Source organism: Halichoerus grypus, chromosome 4, assembly GCF_964656455.1.
Source record: "Halichoerus grypus chromosome 4, mHalGry1.hap1.1, whole genome shotgun sequence".
Classification (NCBI taxonomy): Eukaryota; Metazoa; Chordata; class Mammalia; order Carnivora; family Phocidae; genus Halichoerus; species Halichoerus grypus.
In genome coordinates this window covers 140,830,854-140,854,917 of record NC_135715.1, presented here as the reverse complement: position 1 = coordinate 140,854,917, position 24,064 = coordinate 140,830,854, and the positions used below count along the sequence as shown (strand labels likewise).

Below are 24,064 nucleotides of genomic sequence, written 5' to 3'. Positions count from 1 at the left end.
ACATGGCATGAAATATGAACATAGCACATATTATAGTAACTCATCTGGATCCCCCCCAAATTTTCATCTTTTATGATTATAGATGATCTTATTTATTGTATTTCTAGCAAGTTCACAAAAAAGGAGTTGGTTAAGGTATGTCAATCACCCAAAAAGTATTTATCATTGTTTAGAGAATGTGATCTGAATCAAACAGAGATAAATATACATGTTATACAATATACAGTGTGAGCCTATATTTATATGATTGAACCTGGAGCTGTAAAACACGGCTGATTGGTCATAAAGTCTCATATCCCATGCTTCCCTTTCTCAGGCACATGATTTCTTTGTGGAAAGCAAGCTGTGAAGATTGAGGCCAAATCTACGTGGTGTGGTTCTTGGGTGGTCAGCCTAAAAACAAAAATGGAACAAAAGCTGGGACAGTTAGAGCAACACAGCAAAAGCAGTTTGAGATGGAATTGTCATAGGTTCTCCTGCTTCTGCCATCACTGCTGAAAGTGTCATGTCCTCTAAAAAGATGCTGTTGCTTTTTCAAGTTATGTACAGCAATGCAAACCAGCAATGCCTCCAGCAACATAATTGTTTCAGATGAAAGCAAAATAATTAAGGATGAAATTTGGTACATTTTTTTTTCATTTATATATAAGCTATTCTCCCATTTTCAAAATAGATACATTTTAGCCCAGATGTGGGGAACAATGAAGTAAAATGGCCCAGTTGTTCAGACTGAAGAATAAAGAAACTTGTCCAAGTAGAGGACCTAAAAAATATCATCCAGAAGGAATTTAAGATAATATAAATGAATTCATGAAATTAAGCTAATTGTCATTGGACATCACTTTCCTTGATGTTTCCAGTTTCATAATTCTTAGGCAGACTGTCTCAGATTTCTCTTTTCCAGAACAACTTCCCTTTCTCTTACAAAGAACTAAAGCATCTTTTTTTTTGAACTCCCTCCATTCTTCTACATTTCCATTCGGCTAATGTGTTGTATACCTGCTATTTTCAGTCATCATATATATATACTTTAGCTAAAGCAATTAAAGGTACAGTCCTTGCCTTCAAGACCCTCTCAGTCTGGTTTGGAGGAAAGGCAAGGGAACAGGAATGCTGGGCACTTTGGGAAAAGCCCAAAGCTTTTGGAGTGACCATAGAGCCTTAGGGAACACAGAGGAGAGGACCAGGGGAAAAGTGTCAAGGAAGGCTTCTCTAGAGGAGGTGCACATCGAGCTAAATATGAAAAGCTGGGGCAAGAAGGGGTTGGGAGAGGACTGAGTGGTACAGAGTAGTGCCTTTTTTGGGGAAACCTAAGGTAATTCATTTTGTCAAGAATATAGGGTGGAAGCCCAGAATGTTGAAAGACAAGTGGTAGAAGCAGTCAGGGAGTCAGGAAGGCCTTGAATAGCATCTGATTAAGAAGTTTCTGTCTTGGGGTGCCTGGGTGGCTCAGTTGGTCTAGCATCTGATTCTTGGTTTCAGTGCAGGTTGTGATCTCGGAGTCACGACCTCAGGGTTGTGAGATCAAGCCCCACATCAGGTTCCACACTCAGCACGGAGTCTGCTTGGGATCCTCTCTCTCCTCTCCCTCTGCCTCTCCCCCTGCTTGTGCTCTCTCCCTCCCTCTCAAATAAATAAATAAATAAAATTAAAAAGAAAAGAAGCTTCTATCTTATGCTGAACATATCCTTAAATATGAAGAGATATTAAGGACTTAAATCATGATGAGGCAAACCTCCTGATATGGAAGCAAATGATGTCTTAATTCCTCCTATATTCGCTCTGAGAGAATGGTTTAGAAACCTTTGGTTTTAGAACCCAGGGATGGGCTCTTTAAACCACAGCAAATATGTGAGAAATATGGCTAAACTATGGCCATAAAATTATTTATATATAATAAAAAACTTATCAAAGACAAGAAATACCTTAAACATCTTACATTTCTCACGAGAGCCCACAACTCAGCCCATATTTAATTAGTCTTATAATAAAGACACTCAGTTTTATTGTCACTCACTCATGAGTGTCCTTCTCTGTAAAGCTATCAGGTGACTTCTAAGTGAGTCATGAGTGTATTTATTGGTTTCCTTTCCACGTACAATTTTAAACTCTTGCATCTCTCCATTGGCATTAAATATTTTCTTCCTTGTATTGTAGGCATTTCTGGGTAGACTTCCTTTCCTTTATGGAATTAAAATCCCTTGAGGGTAAGAAACATGTCTATTTTACTTTGCATTCACCAGAACACCTAGAACAGTGCCTTTCAGGTAGTAGATGCTCAATAATTGTTTGAATGATTGAAAGCAGTGAAATATTAGAAACTCTGGGGTTGCAAGGCCAAATACATTACATTGATAGATACATAGAGATTACATTGATCCAGGGTCATTGGAATGAGATTATTTTGAAAGAGGAGAGCTTCATTAATACACGAGGAACACAAATTTCAAGCTCAATCTCTGTGTCATAGCTGAGAAGGGGAGTAATTCAGTATGAAGAGATTTGTCATCACTCGTACCACCTCCTCCAAGAAGTCCCCAGGCAGCACTAATTGCTTGTTTTTCATTATTCCCATAGTATTTCTCTGTGCTCCCTAGAGAGAAATTGTGTCTTCATCATCTTTGCATGCCACCTAGTGTTCAACAAATTTTGTTGAATGAACGAATAAATGACTGGCCATGTGACAAGTCAATTTACGGTTTGAGCCTGAGTTTTCTCTTTTCTAAAATAGGTCTAACAATCCTTATCTACTTCAGGGAATACTATTCAGTAATAAAAGTTCCTGCAACTGGTGATAAATGTGCAAAATCTTTTCAGGATAGAGTTGGAGTATAAACAAGTAAATGGAATTGTAGAGTATTAAGTGAAAATTTTAAAATGTTTGCAGGGTGACACTTTTCTAAAATAATATAGTAGGTTTTGGAGCCAGGCTGCTGAGGTATGACTCTGTTCTGAGACATTTATTAGCTCTCTGACCTTAGGCAGTTACTTAACTTCCCTGTGCATCCAGCCTTTTTATCTGAAAAATAGAAATAATAATCATATGCACCTCACAGAGTCATTGAGCTATCTTAATGAGTTAATACATGACTAGTGCGTAGAAGGGCTAAGCACTCACTACATTCCAGCCATTATTTTGTCATTATATATGCATTTAATACTGCACTAGCCACTCTAACGTGACTTAAATGCTTTTGTTCATTTTCCTATCCCCAGCACGTACCAGAGTACATGCTCCATAGAGTTCAATAATTGTTTGTTGAACAAATGAAAGAAAATAAATGCTTCGCACATTGTAAATGGACATTTTCCCTTGGGAAATGTTAATATTCTCAAGATCATCCTGAAGCTAGGTCAATGTAGATAAAAGAAACCAGAAAGTATAAACAATGACTCGCTTGATAAAGTTCTACTAATGGGTCTAGTTTGTCCATTTCATAGATGGGCTTATCTCAGAAGAAGTAAGAGTGTGTCAATACATCCACTTCCTCCATTCCGTGTTGACAAAATGCATCAGATACATGCCATTTTCAATCCAAAACTCCTTTTCCAATGTTTTTTCAGCTTTTCCCATTGTGAGGCCAAAACCAGTTTTAGGTAGTCATGATTTTATACACCTCTCATTAACACCACAAAGCTACCTTCTAACACTTATAACATGGAGGGCGTTCTAGGGCCCAGCAGCAATAACCCTGGAGAAGCAAGGAATGAGCAGGAGCACCAGCAGGGAACAGCAAATACTGGGAGCTGAAAAGCACATCACCCTTTGGCTCCTGCCTTTCTGGCATTTGAAAGCTTGGGCAGATTTGGGCAAGACCTGAATCAAGTATCAGCTTGCCAAACTGGGAGCCACAAGAAGTTATCTCAGGTGGTGTTTAGGAAAGGAAACAGAAGCTTTCGGCCTTGATGAAAACTGAACCCAGAGGACATCTCTGCAGACAGTGGGATTTGGTGCTCTAATGAGAAGCTGAGTTTTGTGTCCTTGGTAATGATAAAGCTTCCAACCAAACTCATTCTCCAGCCTTGGAACTCATGAAAGGAAAATTTCAAAGTTCTGCAGTGCTCGAGTTTTTTTGTTTATAATGTTGATTCTCTTCAAATAAGTTAGTCTAGAAGCAAACAATACTACTTATTAAGCATCTTTGTGATATAGAGTGATACAGGTATCCTGGCTGACTCATGGTTCTTGCTTAACTTATTAATCTCATAGGTATTTTAAAAAGAGTAAAATGTGCCATGTCCTGATACCATCTCTATTTGATTTGGCCCAGCCTGCTTTGGATATTGTACTTAACGATGGAAAGAAAAATCTTTATTAGCATCTTAAAAAAAAAACCCTAAGCAACTCCTTAGTCATTCCAAACCAAAGCAGAAAGAGCTGATTGGTCTCCTTATCTGCCTAAGAACTGGGTGGTACAATATAAAATTGTCAAGAAGAGCTAGAACTGAGAGGGAGAAAATATTACCCTTGTGCTTATATCCTTCTTTTTGCCTCTAGTCCTAAAACCTGTATTTGACCAGCTTTGAAGAAAGAGGGGGATGTGAAGAGAAAATTAAAGAGGAAATATTAATTCCAAAGGAGTTTATATGGGGGTCATAGTGTCATTGCCAAAAATAACCTGTTCTATACCATATGTGAGACAAAGAGATTCTTTCCAGGCTGGATCCAGTATATCAGGTTCCTTATAGTTATGGTAAATAGAAAAGCATTCAGTTCTATTCTGGGGATAGATTAAGTGAGAGCAATGATACTTAGATCCTTTCTGGAATTGGTACATGGATTCCTCATCAAATTCTACATGGGGATAAGAGAAATGAGTTTTGCCTAGGATTCTGACAATCACAGACAGTATAATCTTTTTGAAAGGGGACTCCTCTTAAAATCATTAAATTTAATATTTCTGTGGGTTTAGATTATTCCCATTAGGGTTAGATTAGGATTAAGGATAAAGAATAAGCTCTCTTACAGTATCCAGCTCATCTTATTTGCAAATATATTTGTTGAGCTAATGAAGAAACGCAACCACTCAACCTCTTTTCTTCTGCCATAATTCTATCAAGTGTGATACATAGAGCAATTCGTAAGTCAGTGCTTTCCTAACACTTTGATCTTTTTGAGAAAAAACTCTAGAAGAAAATTTGGCTATTTTGATTCTAAGTTATGGGTTATACTGGTCCTTGATATATCACCTCCTTCTAGTGACTGTTTAGCCCTTCAATTTATTCCCATATTTTTGAGATGTAATACTTTTATGATAACATTCGGGAAGGGGGTGGAGTCACTTCACACATGCATTTAATGTACATGTGGCTTTAGAATCTAACGCCTATGAAGATGAGACCAATGCCCAAGGATGTGAGAGTAGCAGCTGTTCCCTGGGGCCATAGGAGGAAAGGCCCAAGCAGGATGAATGACAGGCAGCAGATGGTCCTGCTCTTCTCAGGGACTTTTCAAAGATGTGTCCCATCAAGATTTAGAGTAATCGCAAGAAAATATTTTCTGAGTACTTACTCCATGTCCATCCTTATGCCCTAACTTTCATATAATTTTTTTCCTTCTTTAATTCTCAAAACAACAACAAACATATATTAAGGTTATAGTGGCTTAATACTAAAACAGTGGAGTCAAACTTATAGAGAAGAAAAAGCACTTTGGAATTCTCTATTCTTTCCCCCATTCACACGAGGAATTTTGGGAATTATCTTAAGGGAAGAAAGAAGTGAATGCCCTGACATCTACGTATATACACTTTCTCTTTATTTCTTCCTTTAGTCTAGCTCAATGGCTCCAATCCTCAATGTGAATATGTATTACTATAAGCACTAGTTCACATATACTAAATTTTAAGCATGATTTAAGGGAGTTCATGATAATTTTGACTACACCGGATTTTTGTTTAATTTTAAAACTAAACTTTGATTAACATGAGACTCAATTCAAAAGAAGCAATAAAAATTTAAAATATAAAACAAAATTCCAGAAACAGTGGCTATTGCCAAGTGGTATTTCAATGTGTCATGGAAAGATTGAGAAAGTAATTCAAATAATCTTTTCTAACATCAGCATCTTGACACATTTGGCTCTGTTGCCAACTGCAGAAGAAGAGGGGGATCAGATAAGGAAGAGTCTTCAGGTTCACAGTTTCTTTAATAAAACTATCTTCCTTTTCCAGTCCTATACAGTGTAAGAGAAATCACTCAACCTTTCTCCCTATCTTTTCTCACCTACAAGAAGGAAAGGTAGACACTTATTTATAAAAAGTTAAGTTTTAAAATCTCACTTTTTCCACCTAAGATGAATGGGCTTCTTGGAAATGTCCCTTCTTTCTTAAGCCTGCCCTGGTAATCTTTTGCCACATGGTTCCATGGGCCACGGTTTAAGAGCAGGGGCCTCAGGGCCAGGCAAATTGAGGACAGAGACCAAATCTGCCACTTAGTAGAAGTATCACTTTATGCAGTTTGTTTAATTTCTGAGACTCAGTTTCCCCTACCATACAATGGAGATTTCTCACTTCCATCTAGGGCCATTCAGGACAATGTGCCTGAAACTCAGCAGACATTCCAAAATGTTTGTTGGCTATATGGAAAGTAATCATGAACCACAGAGTATAGAAGGAGAACATGTCAGTTCTCATTAAACTGGAGTTGATATTATTACTTCCTATCATCTAAATAAAGGGGAATGATGTTGTTTTAAACATTTTAAGTGATCAGAAAGAACAGATTCAGGAGACATGAGGAAATTGATGGGAATACAGAATATCAACATATAAGTGATGGGACAGTATTGGAGAGATTTCACTCGTAAATTCAAATTTTGTCCAGTTCTGATTCTGACATCAAAACCCTCTCTTATATGGCAGCCAGGTGCAGGCGCACGAGCACATTCACACAGCTCCATGGCTGTCGCCTCCACCTTTGGCTTAAACTGTGTTCTCTCAGCATCAACTCGGCCTTACTCCTCTGGCCCCTCTTCAGGTCTCGGTGGTGACTAGACCCACGAGGCCAACCACTTTCATTTCTCATGAGTCTTCTGTGACTCTTCCTACTGCACCTGGTGGGCCCCTACCAAGCTCAATGGCTTCCAACGCAACACTCCAGGAAGGCTAGACTGCTGACTGTGGCACCATCAGGCTTACTGGGATAGGAGTGTTCTCCAGACTGGTATGGAGCATCCCATTGGGTGGCTTCTTCCACTAGTGCCAAAGGGCAACATGGCAAGTGTTCCCTTGCCATGCAGCTTTTCTTCAACGTACCTAATTCAGCTCCTGCTGTCCAGGCCCAGAGTCTGAAACATGCTCTCAGGACACTTATGAAGACCATTGCACTTTGCTCTCCTTCTGTTTTCCTCATTACCATGGCCTTCTTTTACTGCCTTCATATCAAATGCTCCTTCATCTTAATGCCAACTAAACCTTAATGGACAAAAGGATAGCTCCTCTCTACTCTCTGTTAACTCCATAAACTTAATCCCCCATGGTTGGTTGTTGATCTGCTAAATAAAGGAAGAAAATAAAGGAATTAAAAAAAAAAACTTCTCTTAAGACAATATCTTGGTTTGCAAGGCAATGTTTTTTCTGCATAATCCTATTTTGTGTGTCAGAAGCTAAATATTACCTTGGTCTTAGTCTTTGCACAGCTTCAGAACCAAATTTTAATCTTTGTAGACAGAGGGATGTCTTGGATGCACCAGGGAGAAGGTCTTATACTTGGAAAGACAAGGGGTAATTCTTGAATATTTCTCTAGAATGATTCCGGTTCAAAGTGCAATTTACTGGGCAATTTCCTTTTAAGAGCATCACAGAGACGTTCAGGTTGTGAAAGTCTGCATAATATTTTTAAAATATCTCATCCATTATTTGTATATAGTACAAAAAGTGCAAAAAGCAAGCTTGGCTCTTGGAATTCCACACAGTTATAACTGTGTTGTATAGACACATTCTCAGTGTAAACTCTTTTGGTAACTTTATGGTGTTGACATTTATCTATGCTGAGCTAAGCTATGATCAGTTTCCCTAAATGAAGCCTTAAAACTACACAGCTGTTTTCTCAGACTCAGATTGTTGTTTTTGGTTGTGATCAAACTAATAAATTGAATAGGCTGGTTTAATCTCTAGTATTTCATGTACACATCAATGTAGATTTTAAAGTAGAAAAGCAGAAAATGAAAGTATGTTTTCTTTGGCAGGCATTTGATGTACTTGGGAGAGTTGAAGCTTACCTTAAGCTCCTTAAATCAGAGGGTTTAAGTCTGCCTGTCTTGGCAGCGAGGCATGAGGAATTACACAGAGAAATTAAAGACTGCACAGCTGATGCTTTGCAAAAGGGACAAGCCTTAATCAGCCAAGTAGACTCCTGTAGGTGAGTAAGTCTATTTCTTCCTCAGTGTAACAAGCTTTTTCACAGTTTCCACAACCTGTTAAAAAAATAAGTTGCACGATTTTTTTTCTGCTTCTGATGTTTTGCTGCATTATGACATGGCTTAAAAGGATCTATTGAATGTTGGTCACCAGTGATTCTGAACATAGCATTGCTCATCCAGAAGTGAGCCCATCTTCTGAGCCTGAGGACCTGAAGATGCTAAAGCTTTTTTTTCTATGAGTTTCTGAGGTGGGGAGAAAGAAAGGACAAAAGAAGAAACAGAGCTTAATTCTCAGTGCTTTTCATAGCCCAGCACCTCTGTGGGGTTTCTTTCTCCCTTTTAATTCATGAACATTGAGTCTACCCTGTTCCTTTTTTCCTTTCTGGAAAAAAAAATACCCAAATACCCGAGTACCTAAATTCCCTTTCATTTATGACCTTGGTGGCTCACCAAGCAAAACCCTAAATAAAAGATGACATTATTAATAATAACAATAGGTCACTTTTTTAAAAACTGAGAGTCCACCATGTGCCAGGAGGCTTAGGAACATTTTGTCATTAATCCTCACGGCAGCTCTACAAGACCCACAAGAGTAGACCCCCTTATCCAGGGGGGAGTATGTCCTCCCCAGTGGATGCCTGAAACCACGGATAGTACCAAACCCTATATATATACATATATATATATATATATATATGTATATATACACACACACACTATGTTTTTTTCCTATACATACATACCTGTGATAAAGTTTAATTTATAAATTAGGCATAGTAAGAGATTAACAGTGGTTACTAATAATTAAATAGAACACTTGTAACAATATACTGTAAGGAAAGTTATGTGAATGTGATTTCTCACTTTCTTGTTCTCAGAATATCTTAGTATAGTGTATTCACCTTTCTTGTGTTGATGTGAGATGATAAAAGCCTGCATGGTGAGATGAAGTGAGGTGCATGACGTAGGCATTGTGACGTAGTGTTAGGCTACTACTGACCTTCTGACGTTAGATCAGAAGGAGGATCATCTTCTGGACCGTAGTTAATCATGGGTAACTGAAACCACAGAAAACAAATCTGCAGATAAGGAAGGGACCATTGAACTATGAATGTTCTCCTTGCATAAATAACTGAAACACAGAGAGGCTAAGTAACTTGCAAAAGGTCACACAGCCAGTTAGTGGCAGAGTCTGAATTTGAAGCCAAGGGCATGGGCCCTAGACCCCACGCTCTTAACCAGCGTGCTAGGGCATGTTGTTTTCATGAGCACATTTGGTGAGTGTATCAGGAGTAGGTTTAGATCTGGGTGGAAATGAGGAGAGAGAAGGACCTTGAAACAGAAAGAGGACGCAATGGGAACATATGAGAAAGGACAGGTTTGGAAGAGAAAAGGGAGATGCTGGGGCAGATGATGGAACATGTATTATATAGGAAGAAATGAAGGCAGGGCTTACATTTTAACAGAAGGAGACAAAAAGATGTGTGCAAATGAGATGAACCCAGTTGTTTCTCTTCCATATCAACAATCTTCTTGAAACTCAAAGACATTAAATTTGAAGAATAATTAAATAGGTCAAGTGTGGTAAAATTACTTTATTTCTCTTTATTTATTTATTTACTTTACTTTTTAAAAAGACTTTATTTCTCTTTAAATCTTCATTCTGTTCTATTTTAGATGTGTTAAAAGGTGTTGATTTGGTAAATTTGGGTTTAGGGAATTTTCTTTTCAGAAGACAGTCTGAATCTGGACAGAGATATTTAGCCAGGGCTTGTGATGGTTGCCATGGGACTATGTAAAGCCAAGATCAGAAATAATCCAGGGTCTTCCAACAGGAGCCAAACAGCTGAAGCTATGAGAAGGGAAAATGATTCTCCCCTTTTGAAAACTAACAACTATAGCTACTAAGTTTCTTTACTTTCCCTCCAAGCCATACACCAGGTAATGGTGTGTTGGCTCTGCTCCAGGAGCCCCAGCACACCCATATCTGGCCCCAAAGTGTGGGCACACTCCTTTCTCCTCTCCCCTGCTTAAAGGTCCAGTCTTCCAGAATGTATATGTGTCTTGCACCCTGCAGAAGCTATCCTGTATGGGGCACCTGGGTGGCTCAGTCATTAAGCGTCTTCCTTCGGCTCAGGTCTTGATCCCAGGGTCCTGGGATTGAGCCCCACATTGGGCTCCCTGCTTGGCGGGAAGCCTGTTTCTCCCTCTCCCACTCCCCTCTGCTTGTGTTCCCTCTCTTGCTGTGTCTCTGTCAAATAAATAAATAAAATCTTAAAAAAAAAAAAAAAGAAGCTATCCTGTAGGGTGCCTGGACTCAGGGTACATGTCAGACACTGATCTGAGTCGTGGTGATTGGATTAAGTTGGTGAGGTCTCCAGTTGGAATTTGGGGAATGGTCCCATGTCGTTCCATGTCAGTTTTGCAAGTGAGTCTCAAAGCACAGATACTCCGTTTAGGCTGCTCTTTACTTGTACTTTTCCCTGGCTTGGGCAGTTTCCTTTAATGCATGGGTAAAAATGCATTAGGAGGCAGGAGGCAGCCCAAGACCCTTCCCTAGATCTTTGGAAATCTGTCTCTGGTATGCTGCCCCAGAAATTCCAGGTTCCTTGGCCTCCCAAAGTGTGAGCCCTGTCTCCTCAACTCAGCAAGACCTCCGGGCTCTCTTTGGGTTCCACCTCCCTGAGCTTTGGTCTGGAAATTCCCTCTCAGGCAATAAACTGATGTAATCATAAGGCATATCTCATTTGCTTCCCTTCTCTCAGGGATCACCATCCCGGGCTACCTGTTGTTCAGTGTCTGAGAAATATTGTTTCACATCCATTGTCTATTCTTCTAGTCATTTCAGGCATGAGGGTAAATCTAGTCCCCGCTTCTGGCCAGAAACTAAAGTTCCCTATTCGGTGTTAATGCTTAGCTCCTGGAGTTGGAAAGCTGGTCACAATTTATTACCCTTAAACTGGTCAAAATTTATTACCCTTAAACTTGCTCTAATTAGTGATGTTTCATCTTCAATACTCAAATATAAAAGAGAAGTGCTTATATTTTATATTGCATTCTGTTTTCAAGGCTTTAGTGACTGCTTTTAGCCACCCACTTTGTCATGGTCAACATGTTTATTTACTTGGCTAGTCTCATTCTTTTCTCCTTCTTTATTCTTTGTAGTCTTAATTTATACATATATAATATATATGTTATATATATATGCTATATATATATTATTTTTTTTTTGAAAGGGCATCTACAATTCTTTTCTTCAGGCTGCAGACTGAGTCTTAAAGAAGAAGCAATAGTTAGGGACTGTTTCAAGAAACTTGAATTAAAATTGTTAGGTAACTAGATTAAAAAAAATAGTAATTATTATCAATATGGTTTCTGTCAACATCCTAGATATACAAGCTTTCATAGTAGTTCCAAGGTGTTTGGTTGCCCTGAGATGTCACAGTATTTTACAAATCAATACTATTTTTCCATTTTGCAGGAGGAACTGAAGGTAAAGTGAAATTGTTACCTGGCAAAGGACATTTTTGATTCAAAAGGTAGACGTAGAATAGAAATCCATTAAAAACTGAATTGAAATGCATTTGCATCTCGGTAGCAAACTAAAGCCACACATAGCTACGGACCTCAGTCCCATGCCTTACATTTGAGACTTGGTTCCTTTCCTCATCTAATGATTCATCTGTTCAATGGTGTGGGTCACCATCATAGGAAGGAAGCAGAACCTAAGAAGGAGATTTCAAGTTGCTGACACTGCTGGAGTGAAGGTAGAATTTAGAACATTGGCAATGGGAATAAACATACTGCCAATTTCAGCAGAGAAAAGTACATGTCCTTGAACATCGCATGGCATCCTAGGTTTCTGAATGTCAGCCACACTTCGAGGACACAAAAGACTAAAGTCCCCATTATCAGACATTTGAAAACTGGTATGGATAAGAAACATAAGATTTAGTATCAAAGGAGTTCTATTTCATGCATTCTTAGAACCAACAATGCCATGACTTTTAAACTTAACTTTTCTGAAACCCTTTCCTCATCTGTAAGATGGAGGGTTTTTTTTTTTTTAATCGAATGAAACCACTAGTCTTAGCAATTGGTTCACTTTTTTTTTTTAACCTTCTCTACAAAGAGCTTTAAAAGCAAAATACGAAGAGTCACATGGTTGTTTCAAATAATCACAATAGAGTCAGCAGCACCACATTATATTCATTTTCACGAACTGGGGAAGGTTATATTTGAAATAGGAGAGGCAAGCATTTATTTTAAGGTAATAAAAGGCAAAATTTAGTATTAGGGCAGATAGGAATTTCAGAGACCTTTAGATCTAACTTTTTTTTCCTGTTAGTCAACAAAATAGGACTTCAGAGTTCACATTTATCTGAGACGATGCTTCCAGTAAAAATCTGAGACCTTTATTGTTACTTTTCTGTAACTATTGCCTTATTAGGAACAGATCCACACTGTTTTTCTATCCTGGAATCAAACACCTTTGAAGTTGGAGTAGCCTCACAAAATAAATAATGGTTGTTGACATGTTTCCTTGCTTTTCTATTTTCTCCCTATAATCGGGTGATAATTCTGAATCATTGCTAAATAATTTATTATCTTTTCAAAGTATAATATCTGTCATCTAACGTAACTAAACTTTAATTTTAAAGACATCTTTGTACGTTCATTTGCATTTAGTAATGATGCAAGTTACTGCATCTGATAATGGTCAAACTTAGACTTACACTGAAGTTAAAGTTCCTGGCTTCTGGTCCCCCTCACCTCTTCCAGAGCTTCACTTGGCATCGTCTTTGAGCAGCATGTCTAAAGACAGGCCAAAGGGGGTCTGCTACCAAGCAGAATTCTGCATTCCTTAAGCCACAGGAGGCTGTGGTGATTGGAAGTCCTAGGTTGGAGACCTTGTATGAGGGTGAAGTTTTCCATAATTGGACAAAATCAAGGGATCGCCTCATTTCTCTCTGTGTAGCTAATAATGCAGAACTAAAAAACATACAAGACCATCTTGTGCAATATCCATTCGCCTTTTCCTGTTTGCTAAAATTAACTTAAGATTTACAAGTAAACTTGCTTCAGTGTTGACTCAATCTCGATCTTTGCAGAAGAGACTTACCAGTTTTCATTCTACCTCGTTATGGTGAATTTAAGCTTATGAACCTCATCCTGACCGATAGTTTGTTGTGGTTTAACTTTAGTATTGTTTGTTTTAATCTAACACTTATTACCTACTTAATGTTAATCTTCATATATTTATATTTTCTAAAGAAATAAAAACAAGAGTTAATTGGGGTTTTGTATTCTCTTTTCACAATTTTCATTTATGTTGGCTACCACTACTTCTGTTGTTTGATATGGTGAATGGAACGAACTTTAGACAGAACATGGTTTATTCATTTATTCATTTATGTATTCCAAAAACATTATTGAGCATCTTTTATAAATCAGGTGCTCCCATGCATCTAATGCAGTAGGGGAAACGTCTGCCCTCATGCTGTTTATATTCTAGTAGGAAGAAACAGCCAACCAACAGCTAAATCAGGAAATGAGATACTCTTGCACAGCAATGAGTATATAAAGGTGAGGTGGGATAGAGAGTCACTGTGCGGAGGGGACCATGGGGATGTTGTAGTCAGGTAAAGATTCTTCAAGGAGAAGGAGCTACCACACACAGCTGGGAGATGAGTGGACCTAGCAGAACAACAGCAAAGATGTAACAGAAGGCAGTGCAGTGTGGCTGGAGAAGACGGTGGTAGGAGAGAGGAGCAGAAGACAAGATCATAGCAGGTGAAAGTTAGACTATTCCAACACTCATTGGCAACAACTGCAAACACTTGTGTGCTTTATATACATTAAAAAATTTAGTCCTGAAAACTGCTCTGTGCTATGGGTACTACTATTATCATTGCCTCTGTTTTGCAGACGAGGAAGCTAGGGCACAGAGAGGTTCAATAACTTTCCCTGCTACCTGTCACATGGTAGTAAGAGGCAAAGTGAGTCCTGGAATGCAGGCCTGAACCACTATGTTAGCTGGCTAGCTCTCTGTCTATTCCTTTCACTCCACTTTAATCGATAACAAGGAGCCTGGTCACATGGATTCTTTTTTTTTTATTCTGGCATGCTTAAAATGTACTCTGTGAGTTTCACTCAAGTCTCCCCTTCCCTGCAGTTTTTTGGGAGGGAGACACAATCTCTACCTTCCGTGATCAGGATAGGTCAAGTGAAGGACTTAAGAATTGCTGAAGTTGATTCATTATTGAATTTGATAATCTAAGATGGATGAAGGCTCTACATCTAGCCAAGATGAGCAGAATCAATGTCCACCATTCAGTGCTTTCTAAATTCCTTTGTATTGGTCAGCTCTGTCTCATGGAGTCACTTTTCATTCTGTGGTGTTCTGAATCATTACTTAGTTGTTTGACTCGTAACAGCTCTCGCCTCCTCTTCCAGCTCATGACCTTGTTTTGAGATCAGCCTTCAAGGTCAACCATGTAGGAAGCCTTTTTTTATGTTCCCTATCTTAGTATTTACAAACTAGGTGGCTTGATTTGAAATGTTATGGTGCTGGTATGATATTAAAAAGAAAGCTTTTACCATAGTAAAAATATTTTTAAAAGATCCTAAGTGGAAAACAAAAACAATCCCCACCCTCCAACAAAACAAAGAAACAAAAACAGAAATTTCCTTTGCCTGATACAGTTATCTATGGTTGCATTTTAGAGGAGTTCTGCCAAGCATTTAAGGACTTACTCAGCCACTTTCCAAATATTTTCAAGTGTATATTAAGTTGTTCTTTTTAGAGGTTGAGTAAATGTCCTAACTGCAATCTGGGCCTGGTAACATTGTATAGGCTTTTATAATTTTGAAACTGTTAGTATGGAAAACATGCAAAGTTCACACTTTCCCTTAAATCTAGGCATAATTAGATTAGGTTCTTGTAAAATATCTAGGAGTCACTCACTACAATATGAATATATTCGTTGATGATGTTGAAGATGTGATGTGAAGTAGCAAGCATCCCAGAGTAAGAAGATCTGAAGCTGCAGAGTCTAGAGAGGAAGGCTGACTAAAGGGGCAGAAATCTATACACTGGATGCTCTAGAAAAGTTCTCTCAGATTAGAGAGGGAAAAAACAAAAAACAAAAAAAACAAAAGAGCAAGGGAGAGAAATGAGTGAGCCTTTTTACAAATAAAATGTTCATCACAGTGCTGTTTATAATAGTGCAAACCTGAAAACCCCCTAAATAGTCCCAGAAAATAGGGAAACATTTGAATAGTTTCAGGGCACGCACATTGTAGAATGTTCTAAGCCAATATGGAAAGTGTTTTTGAGGTTTATTTGAAGACAGAGTATCCTCGCCATATAATGTCAGGATCCAAATTGCGTAGATAGCATCATTCTAAATTTGGAGGGAGAAAAGGACTGCAAAGAGAAAAACTTTTTGGAAGGAACTACATTAAAATGTAATTTCATATTTTTCAAATTATCTTAAATGAGAATATTGGTCTGTTTAGTTCTTGCTATGTCCCTTTTTTTCTGAGGATTTCTGTCATCAATCATGGAAAATTTTCAGGGATTATCTCTTTAAATATTGATTTTCCATTGTTCTCTCTTTTCTCTTCTCCTTTAACTCCTGGTAGAGAAGTTGGAGCCTCTGGGTCTGCCCTTCAGAACTCGGAACTGCCTTCCGGACTTGTCATTCTGTCAGCCTTTACTCTGTGCCCTCAGGGAATCCCTCCCACTGGTTTTCCCTTTGATTTTTTTTTTTTTCTAGTTTTTATAACCACATTGATTTCATTTCTGAGATTTCTAACTCATTTTTTTATAGCTACTTTTGTTTTATTTCAAACTGTTTTTGTTTCAGAGCTTCTTGTTCTTTAATTACGGGTGTTGGTTTTTTCTTTGTCTTTCTAATGATCTCAGGTGTATTTATGTTAAGGTCTTTCAGATTGCTCTACTTGGCTTTTGTTTCAGACAGAGTACATTTATCTCTCAATTGTGGAGTTGTCTTTTGTTAGGATTTATATTCCTCGTGTGTTTTGAAATTTTAGATTGTACTCTCATCTGGAGTGGGAGGTGCTTGTTCTTTGCTTATTTTCTCTGCTTTGTTCTCCGCTCTTAGCTCTTCCTCCTTAGTGGCTTTGCAGTGACTTCCCCCCGAACTCCGTTTGTCTTCCGTCCCGATTGTATTGTCCGGCCAGGGTCACCCACGGAGAAGCTGTGGCTCCCAGAGATAAGCAGGAGGTGCGGCGGGTTCCGGCTGCCCTGACGTGTCTGACTTCCTGGCCCCAGCACCAGCTGGAGATAGCGTTTTCCAACCTTTTCCTCCCTGTTACTGACTTCAGGTGGAATCCTAGCTATGGTACCCTTCGCGCAGGACATCTTTTGCTGTCTGTGTCCTCCTGGGAGTGGAGCTTGTCATGCATCTGGACCAGAACGCAGGAGATCTGTAGCTTCAGCCCCACTTACTACTTTTTGGTAGTGAGGCATTCGCAACATGACTAACTTAAGTCAGAGAAAAAAAAATGGTAAAAACATACATTCCACTTCTACAGTATGAGTGGCACTTTTTTTTCAAAGTAGGGATGAAAACTAGACAGTAGCCGTTATTTCCTCCAAAATAAAGATCATAAACATGAAGGGACACTGTTTGGGTCCCTATCAAAAGAAGCAGCAAGCTAAAGATAAGGAAAAAAAATTTTTTTTTCCATTTTCAGAGTATAATTTGTTCACAGACAAAAAGAAAACTATGATCAGCTGATTCCTTCGGATGAGAGAGTAAGCTGTCAAGTGCTTACCATCTGGTTCAGCTCCTAATCCAGATGGGCTGCCAATAGTAATTTATGAAAGGTTTGAAAGCAACTTGCCATTCTCCGGAAAGAATCATTAGAACACATTAACATTAGGATTGGCTCCCCTCCCCCAGCCCCAATTTGCAACAGATGCAGAGATGGGGCAACTGCTTCCGTTCAACAAATAGAACCGTCTATTTTTGAGCCAGGAGTCAATATGTCTCTGCTCTTTAGAAAAAAAAGTCAAGCATTTTTCTTCCCCCTTCCCTCTCCTCTACTGGCTCAGTGAGTAGGGGAGAAAATGCTCCCATGATGGAATGTCTAACAAATGTCTGAAGAAGCCCTCACAGTCTGTCATTTCTGAGTATCTGTGGTGCTTGGAAAAGTCAAAGTCAGCATCAGGAATAATCTGGTGTACTTCATGTCCATGCCACAGACAGGCACCATCTAATCCATTCGTATAGAGAAAACCCAAAGATCAATCAGTATATACAAAGCAAGTTGTAGACCCACAGACTGTTAGACCCAGAAGTCCATTGTTAACCCCTCTCCCACCCAGTGAGGCCATACATGAGCAGGTGGCTTCAGAGTCAGAACGAAATGACAGGGTACTTCGTTCAATCAAGTTCTATTATCTGCCCTCTGTTCTTGCCCTATCATCCAGTTAATATACCTGGGAAGGAATAAGACTCATTCCTGAGTGACTGATGGAATTCTAGTAATTTATTTTCAGTTCATGTAAGAATTGCTGGCAGAGAGTGAGGTCATATTTTTCCTTTGATCAAACCATCTGCTTTTCAGGCTCTGAGAAAATTGCCAATATGCATGCTATACATGTTTTAAAATGTTCTGGAATGTTCAAAAGAAAAGTCTGGAATCAGTGTTTAATGTTCCTAACTGAAACTGATGGAATCAGAGTTGGTTGTAATGTGCACATTAGGTTTTTTAGTAAGAAAGAACTGTGGGAGGGAGGGAGTGGCCCTGGGGTTAGAGGTGTGACAGATACATGCCCATTGGGAATAAGGGAGAGGGAAGAGATTACTGCCTGATCAGACAGATGATCTAGCTGACACTGGGGAAAGAAAACCAGAGCTGGCTAGGGTAAGCAAGATAATTCAAAACTCCTTGTACTGAGGAAGGGGTCTAAGTTACAAGTAAGAGTAGAGCGTACCCTGGACAGGCAGTAACACACAGCCAAACAAGGCGATTCAGTGGGCCCCTCTGAGGCTTTAAATAGAGGAGGTCCCACTCAACCTAATGATAAATGCCAAATGTCCAAGAAGAAATTCGTCAGTCTTTGGATAGTTTAAAACTTCTGTAAGTGGGCAAAGGGCAAAGTCATCATTGTTTAAAAACAATTGAAGACTTCATTAGTGACATTTTTATACAGTAACTCTGTGCATATGTTCTTCTTAAATCTATATCTTCTCTTCCCTTAAATTTTGATTAAAGTGTATTTAATTTGAAAATATGCATTGATCCACTAACAAGTCTATATGCTCAGGGCTACAGAGGATATATGGATGAAAAGAATGTTGTCCTTTCCCTTAAAGAATTTACAATGTGGGGCACTTGCGTGGCTCAGGGTTTTAAGCACCCGACTCTTGATTTCGGCTGGGGTCATGATCTCAGGGTTGTGAGATTGAGCCCTGCATCGGGCTCCATTATTCTCTTTCTCCCTCTCCCTCTGCCCCTCCAGCCCCCCTTAAAAAAAAACAGAATTTACAATGCAATAGATATATATGATAAGGCAAAAATCACCACAAAATGAGACCCAACCTCCTAGGTCACTGAAAAATTGAAAAGGAGTCGTCCTTCCAAAGACACAGAGAGATTGCATTTGCTTGGTTGTGATTCATCTAAATTAAAATTGTAAGTTGCTAAAGAGCAATATTTTCACAAAAGGAATGCTTGATCTGGTTTTGTTTCCCCATTTCTGTTCTCTGCTGGAAGGTTCCTTTAAAACATGAAGTTGGACAAGTGTCCCTCTAGTGGTCACTTCGCAAACTACAGGCAGATATTGCTTTGGAGAAGCCGGCCAATTTCAAAAGAACATGCCAGTCAGGCTAATCCTGTTTCCATTAACAGTCAACTCGAGTGAAGGTGAAATCTTAGAGGACGAATACCTTCCCATCCCATCATGTGTCAAGAGTGTGGACTCTGAGATCAGATGAACAGGTTCAAATCCTGGCTCTGCCACTTAATAATGGTGACCTGGGCAAGTTACTGAGCCTTTCGTTCCTCAGTTTGCTCATCTACAAAATGGAGATAACAATTACACCCAGATGATAGGGTAGTAATGAGAATTAGAAAAGAGACTATTTAAAACATTAAAAATGCTGCCTTACCACAGTAGCGCTCATTGTTTTTAGAAAATGTTTACTTTCACTAACTGTTCTCTGTATCTTCTTTCCACATTGCAGCTACTTCACTTTTCTTTGTTACTGGTCTTTCTCATTCCAGATTTGCATATTCTACAGAGAACTTGGAACTTATAATACATAGGACAACTGGGCTTTTAAGTGCTTTTTTAGTATATCATGTCCCAAAGTCTAAAACCTAACCAAAATACGATTGGTATTACCAATACACTGCTTTTATTTACAAAATTTGTGGACTTAAGTATCACTAGAATTATTTCTGTAAAACCCTCCTGATTTCTTGATTATACTTTTCACCGTCCCTGAGCTATTAAAATGCAAAACTAATTGCTGTAAGTGTAGCATCTGTGGAACATTATTGTCAGGAGTAAGATTCCTCACAGTGGTTTCATTTTCTCTCCCCAGTTAAACGTCTCTGGGGCCCCAGTGGTACCCACAGACACACATCCGACAAGATTCTCAAGCTGCCTGATGAACTCTCACCCCTTTGGCAGCTTTATTGTCATTCCTGTGAAGTTACTTTACCTCTCAGTCATATGAGATCTTGCCCTCATTTCATTACTAATTAAATTCGTTTTTACAGAGTCATAAATTAATTATTTGAGGTAAAATTATTGAAATCTGTACCTCACTCCAAGATCTTTTTTAACTTTGGGTAATTAAATTTCAGAGTTATCACATTAATGTTTATTAGTATTTGAAGGAAATGACTGACATAAAATTGAAGGCTTCAATTTCTTATGTAGTAGGAGAGGCTCTGTCTTAGGGGTAGGTGGACAAATTAAAAGGTGCTCATTCCACCCACAACCTCCCTTCATTGTCTTGCATGGCTGGTGGGCTTACGTTGGACATGGATAGGAAACTTGCTAATTTATCTTTAGACCAGAGCAAATGGGATCTGACTCTAAGGTCATTTGTTGTTCTAAAGGCACGTGCGTTTTATGAGCTTTCATGTCACTTTTCTCTTTCTCATGAGAGGTGAAAAATGACAATGTGAGACTCAGTCTCTTTTTTTATGAACAAGTACATTAGATTCCTAATTGTTGGTGATAACTTGGTTTTCACTTAATGAATATAGCCTTGAGCATCCGTCATCATCATTGAGAACAAGGAACTTAGTGTTACATAAATATTTTACCCTATTGGATTAGTAAATGGTTTGTTAATTGGCTGATCCCCATTTCTATTCAAAGAGCATCTTTAGATAAATGAAGCTTTTGAATCACACCCCCAGGAAAAACTCTTGGCAAACATACTGTGCTTTTTGCCATAGGGTTCTCAAAGTATCTTAGAGAAATATTAAAAAGTAAACCTTTAGAAAAAAAGACTAGACCATTTTGCAAAAACCCATAACTCATCTTTTCCTGCAGGACTGACTGATTTAAACAAGGGAACATAATTTAATGTTACTTAACTTCTGTTATCCTAAAGCCTGAAGCTTGATAACTTTTATCGACTCATCCCTATCATGAAAGAGCAGACCCACTTTGAATGTTCCCTGTTCCTGGGGCTTCCCTATCAGGGCGGGGTGAACTAACAGCTGACTTGTTCCATTCAGCTCTCGGGTAACTGGAGTCCACGAGATGATGGGATGCGTTGAGAGGCGAGTGGACCAACTGACCCAACAGTGTTCAGCGCACAAAGAATTTGCTCTTAAGAAACAGCAATTAACTGCCTCGGTGGAGGGCCACCTCAAGAAGGTAGTCTCTTAAATGTGCCCTCCATTGGCTACTACTTAGATGCAGCTCCTTCCTTGGTGATACTAGACAAGGTGATCCTGCGTACTGCACCTGCAGCGTGGGGCATGGTGGGAGGATAGTGGCACATCTCCTTTGGCTTCCCTTAGGTTCCACATTGGGTTTTATCATTGAGCAGCATAGAGTTATAGTTCACTATTGCTCAGCAACCATTCCTCTCCCAGGTTGCTGAAACTTGCTGCGTAATCCTCCCCGCCACACCAGCCAGCCCTGAACACGTACACACAAATGTAGTTCTTGCTTTGCATAGAACTGAACCGTGTGCATATTGGGACTGTGTCCTTGTTTTATGTGGGCCCGTGCCTGGTTCCAATATGCACACATTTCAGTTAACATGGTATCATACAACATGAGGACGGCACATAAATACCAAAAGTGATGTTTTAGGGATTTCCAGGGAAAAGTTGTCATTATCATACTTTATTGAAGGAGGTCAGCACAAAGGACGTGGTCATTCCAAATAAAAATATACATGTGAAAATCCTTTTTCTGCAGAGTGGATACAATGACTCGGTACAGGAGAAATTTATTTCCTGTTTTCAAAGAGGAATAAAACCAGGCAGCTGCTGTTTGGCTAAATAAAAAATTGCTTATCTGTAGCTGGGATGTACAGTGAAAACTAGCTCAGGGACATTAATGCTAATGAACCTTGATGCCCCCGCTGGGTCTCAGATTTTCAACGATGTCTTCATCTGATACAGTGGACTCATGTGCCTGACTTAAACAAGTCGAATTAGTAGACTTCACGGGAGAGGACATTAAATAACCACGCCTCTATCCACATTGCCCTCCCACCTGTTATTGATCCCGAAACTTGGGAATCTGAGACTTGTTCCGATGCCTGGGTCCAGGGAGAACCCAAATATGGCAGCAGCTGCAGAGCCACATTCCCTGGAGCTTGAGACTCAAGCTAATTTGGTGGTGGTGGACAACACAGTAGGAACTCAGACAACTGTTGCTCCTTGTCTTACTGCCAATTCAGAGCCAACTTGCCTGTGGGAGGCATGGGCCCTGGTGAGAGCCAGAAGATGAAGAATGTAACTTGGATGTTATAGAACCCTTTAAAGATTACTTTCTCATTGATTCGTGTGTCCTAAAAATCAAATCATAGTCCCCCACATTCATCAATTACATGGCCCACGCGGGCCCCTGTGTTTTACAGCCACATGTACAGGGTTTGGTACTGCCCCAGGGCTCCTAAATGTAGCAACCTCCAGGGTGATTTAATACCCAGGCTTTGGACCTTTACTTCAAGATGTGCCTTTAGTGGGCCCCCTTCAACTTACAGTGGATGATTATGAGTTAATTAATCAGATAAATTCATCTCTGCTGATGTGTTAGCAAGTGCATTATCTTTTCTAGGTAATATAAGTGATAAGTTCTTAGAAGATGTGGATGATTGTTTATATCTCATTGCTGTTAATAAAATATATGTCTGTTAATAAATATATGTCTTTAAACATATACCCTGGGTATGTGGTGGGTCAGTAGCATTACCTCATATGAAGAGCAACATTATTAATTTTAACATGACATTCTAAAATATTCAAAACTATTTTTAGATGGAAATTGGTATATCCATTTAAAGTACAATGGGAATAGAGAGAGTAGTATTTATCTTTTCTATACGTATGCAGACATGTATGCAAATACATATTACTAAGACTGCAATACATTCTTTATTGCTAAAGGTGGAAATGTCAATTCAGAAAATCAGTCCAGTACTTTCCAGTGCAATGGATGTCGGTTCCAGCCTTTCTGAATCAGGGAAGATTTTGAGTAAATACTTGGAACTAGATATGGAAGCTAAGGTAAATTAAATAGGAATTATTATTGTGGTTATGATTTTGTAAATATGACTTCTTTTCTTTATATTCAGTGGCTATAAAACTTAATGCTAGCTCTCTTGAGGGTTGCAATTCTAAATTAATATTGTGGAAGGGCGCCTGGGTGGCTCAGTCGTTGGGCGTCTGCCTTCGGCTCAGGTCATGATCCCGGGGTCCTGGGATCAGGTCCCACATCGGGCTCCCTGCTCGGCGGGAAGCCTGCTTCTCCCTCTCCCACTCCCCCTGCTTGTGTTCCCTCTCTCGCTGTGTCTCTCTGTGTCAAATAAATAAATAAAATCTTTAAAAAAAATAAATTAATTAATTAATATTGTGGTAAATAATGACTTGAAACTTCTATTATGTGTATCTAAATTATTTATACTTATATGTGCATTTATTAGGGTGTTTGAGTTCACTGAAACTTTGTAACCTGGTATTAAACACTCATCTGGCCCCTTTTCCTTGCCTGGGAGATGTTAGCAACTCCTTTTGGGATGCCACAGGACGCAGGGAGAGTGTTTCTCTAAGACTATTTGTGATTTTCTGCTAGAGTAAGTTACGAAAGAAAATTCCCAGAAGCAATATGCATTAATGCAGGATTCCAGGAAGCAAATAAAAAACACAATCTTGCTGCAAGCCCAGCGTTCAGGGACAGAAAATACCCTCCTCTTCCCGGCACCTTCTCTGGCTCCTCCTCACCCCTTCCCCCCTGGGACTTAGGTTCAAATATTCCTGCTAGTAGCTCCACCTCTGCACTGAGTCCCAGCCGGCCCAGCAGATGTTTAGAAAGGTGAGTCTAGCAGCTCTCCCAGCTCACCCAAGTCAGTAGGCAATGGCCTTGTTATTCCATCGGTTCTCAGCCAGAAGACCTCCTTCATGTTTGGGAGGAGACACACCGATGACTCACAGACACACCGATGTTTTTAAATGGAATTTTTT

At 39.3% G+C, this 24,064-nt stretch overlaps 1 protein-coding gene across 4 annotated transcripts in view; it reads left to right on the top strand.

Annotated features, from left to right (window-relative positions):
- CCDC141 (coiled-coil domain containing 141) overlaps window positions 1–24,064 on the top strand; it is a 187,541-nt gene that overhangs the window by 104,106 nt on the left and 59,371 nt on the right. For all 4 annotated transcript variants that reach the window (XM_078071039.1, XM_078071038.1, XM_078071040.1 and 1 more), the window contains 3 exons: window positions 8,189–8,361; window positions 21,101–21,242; window positions 22,991–23,110. In XM_078071039.1, the coding sequence (XP_077927165.1) occupies window positions 8,189–8,361; window positions 21,101–21,242; window positions 22,991–23,110 (435 nt within the window). The remainder of the gene's footprint in view (window positions 1–8,188; window positions 8,362–21,100; window positions 21,243–22,990; window positions 23,111–24,064) is intronic.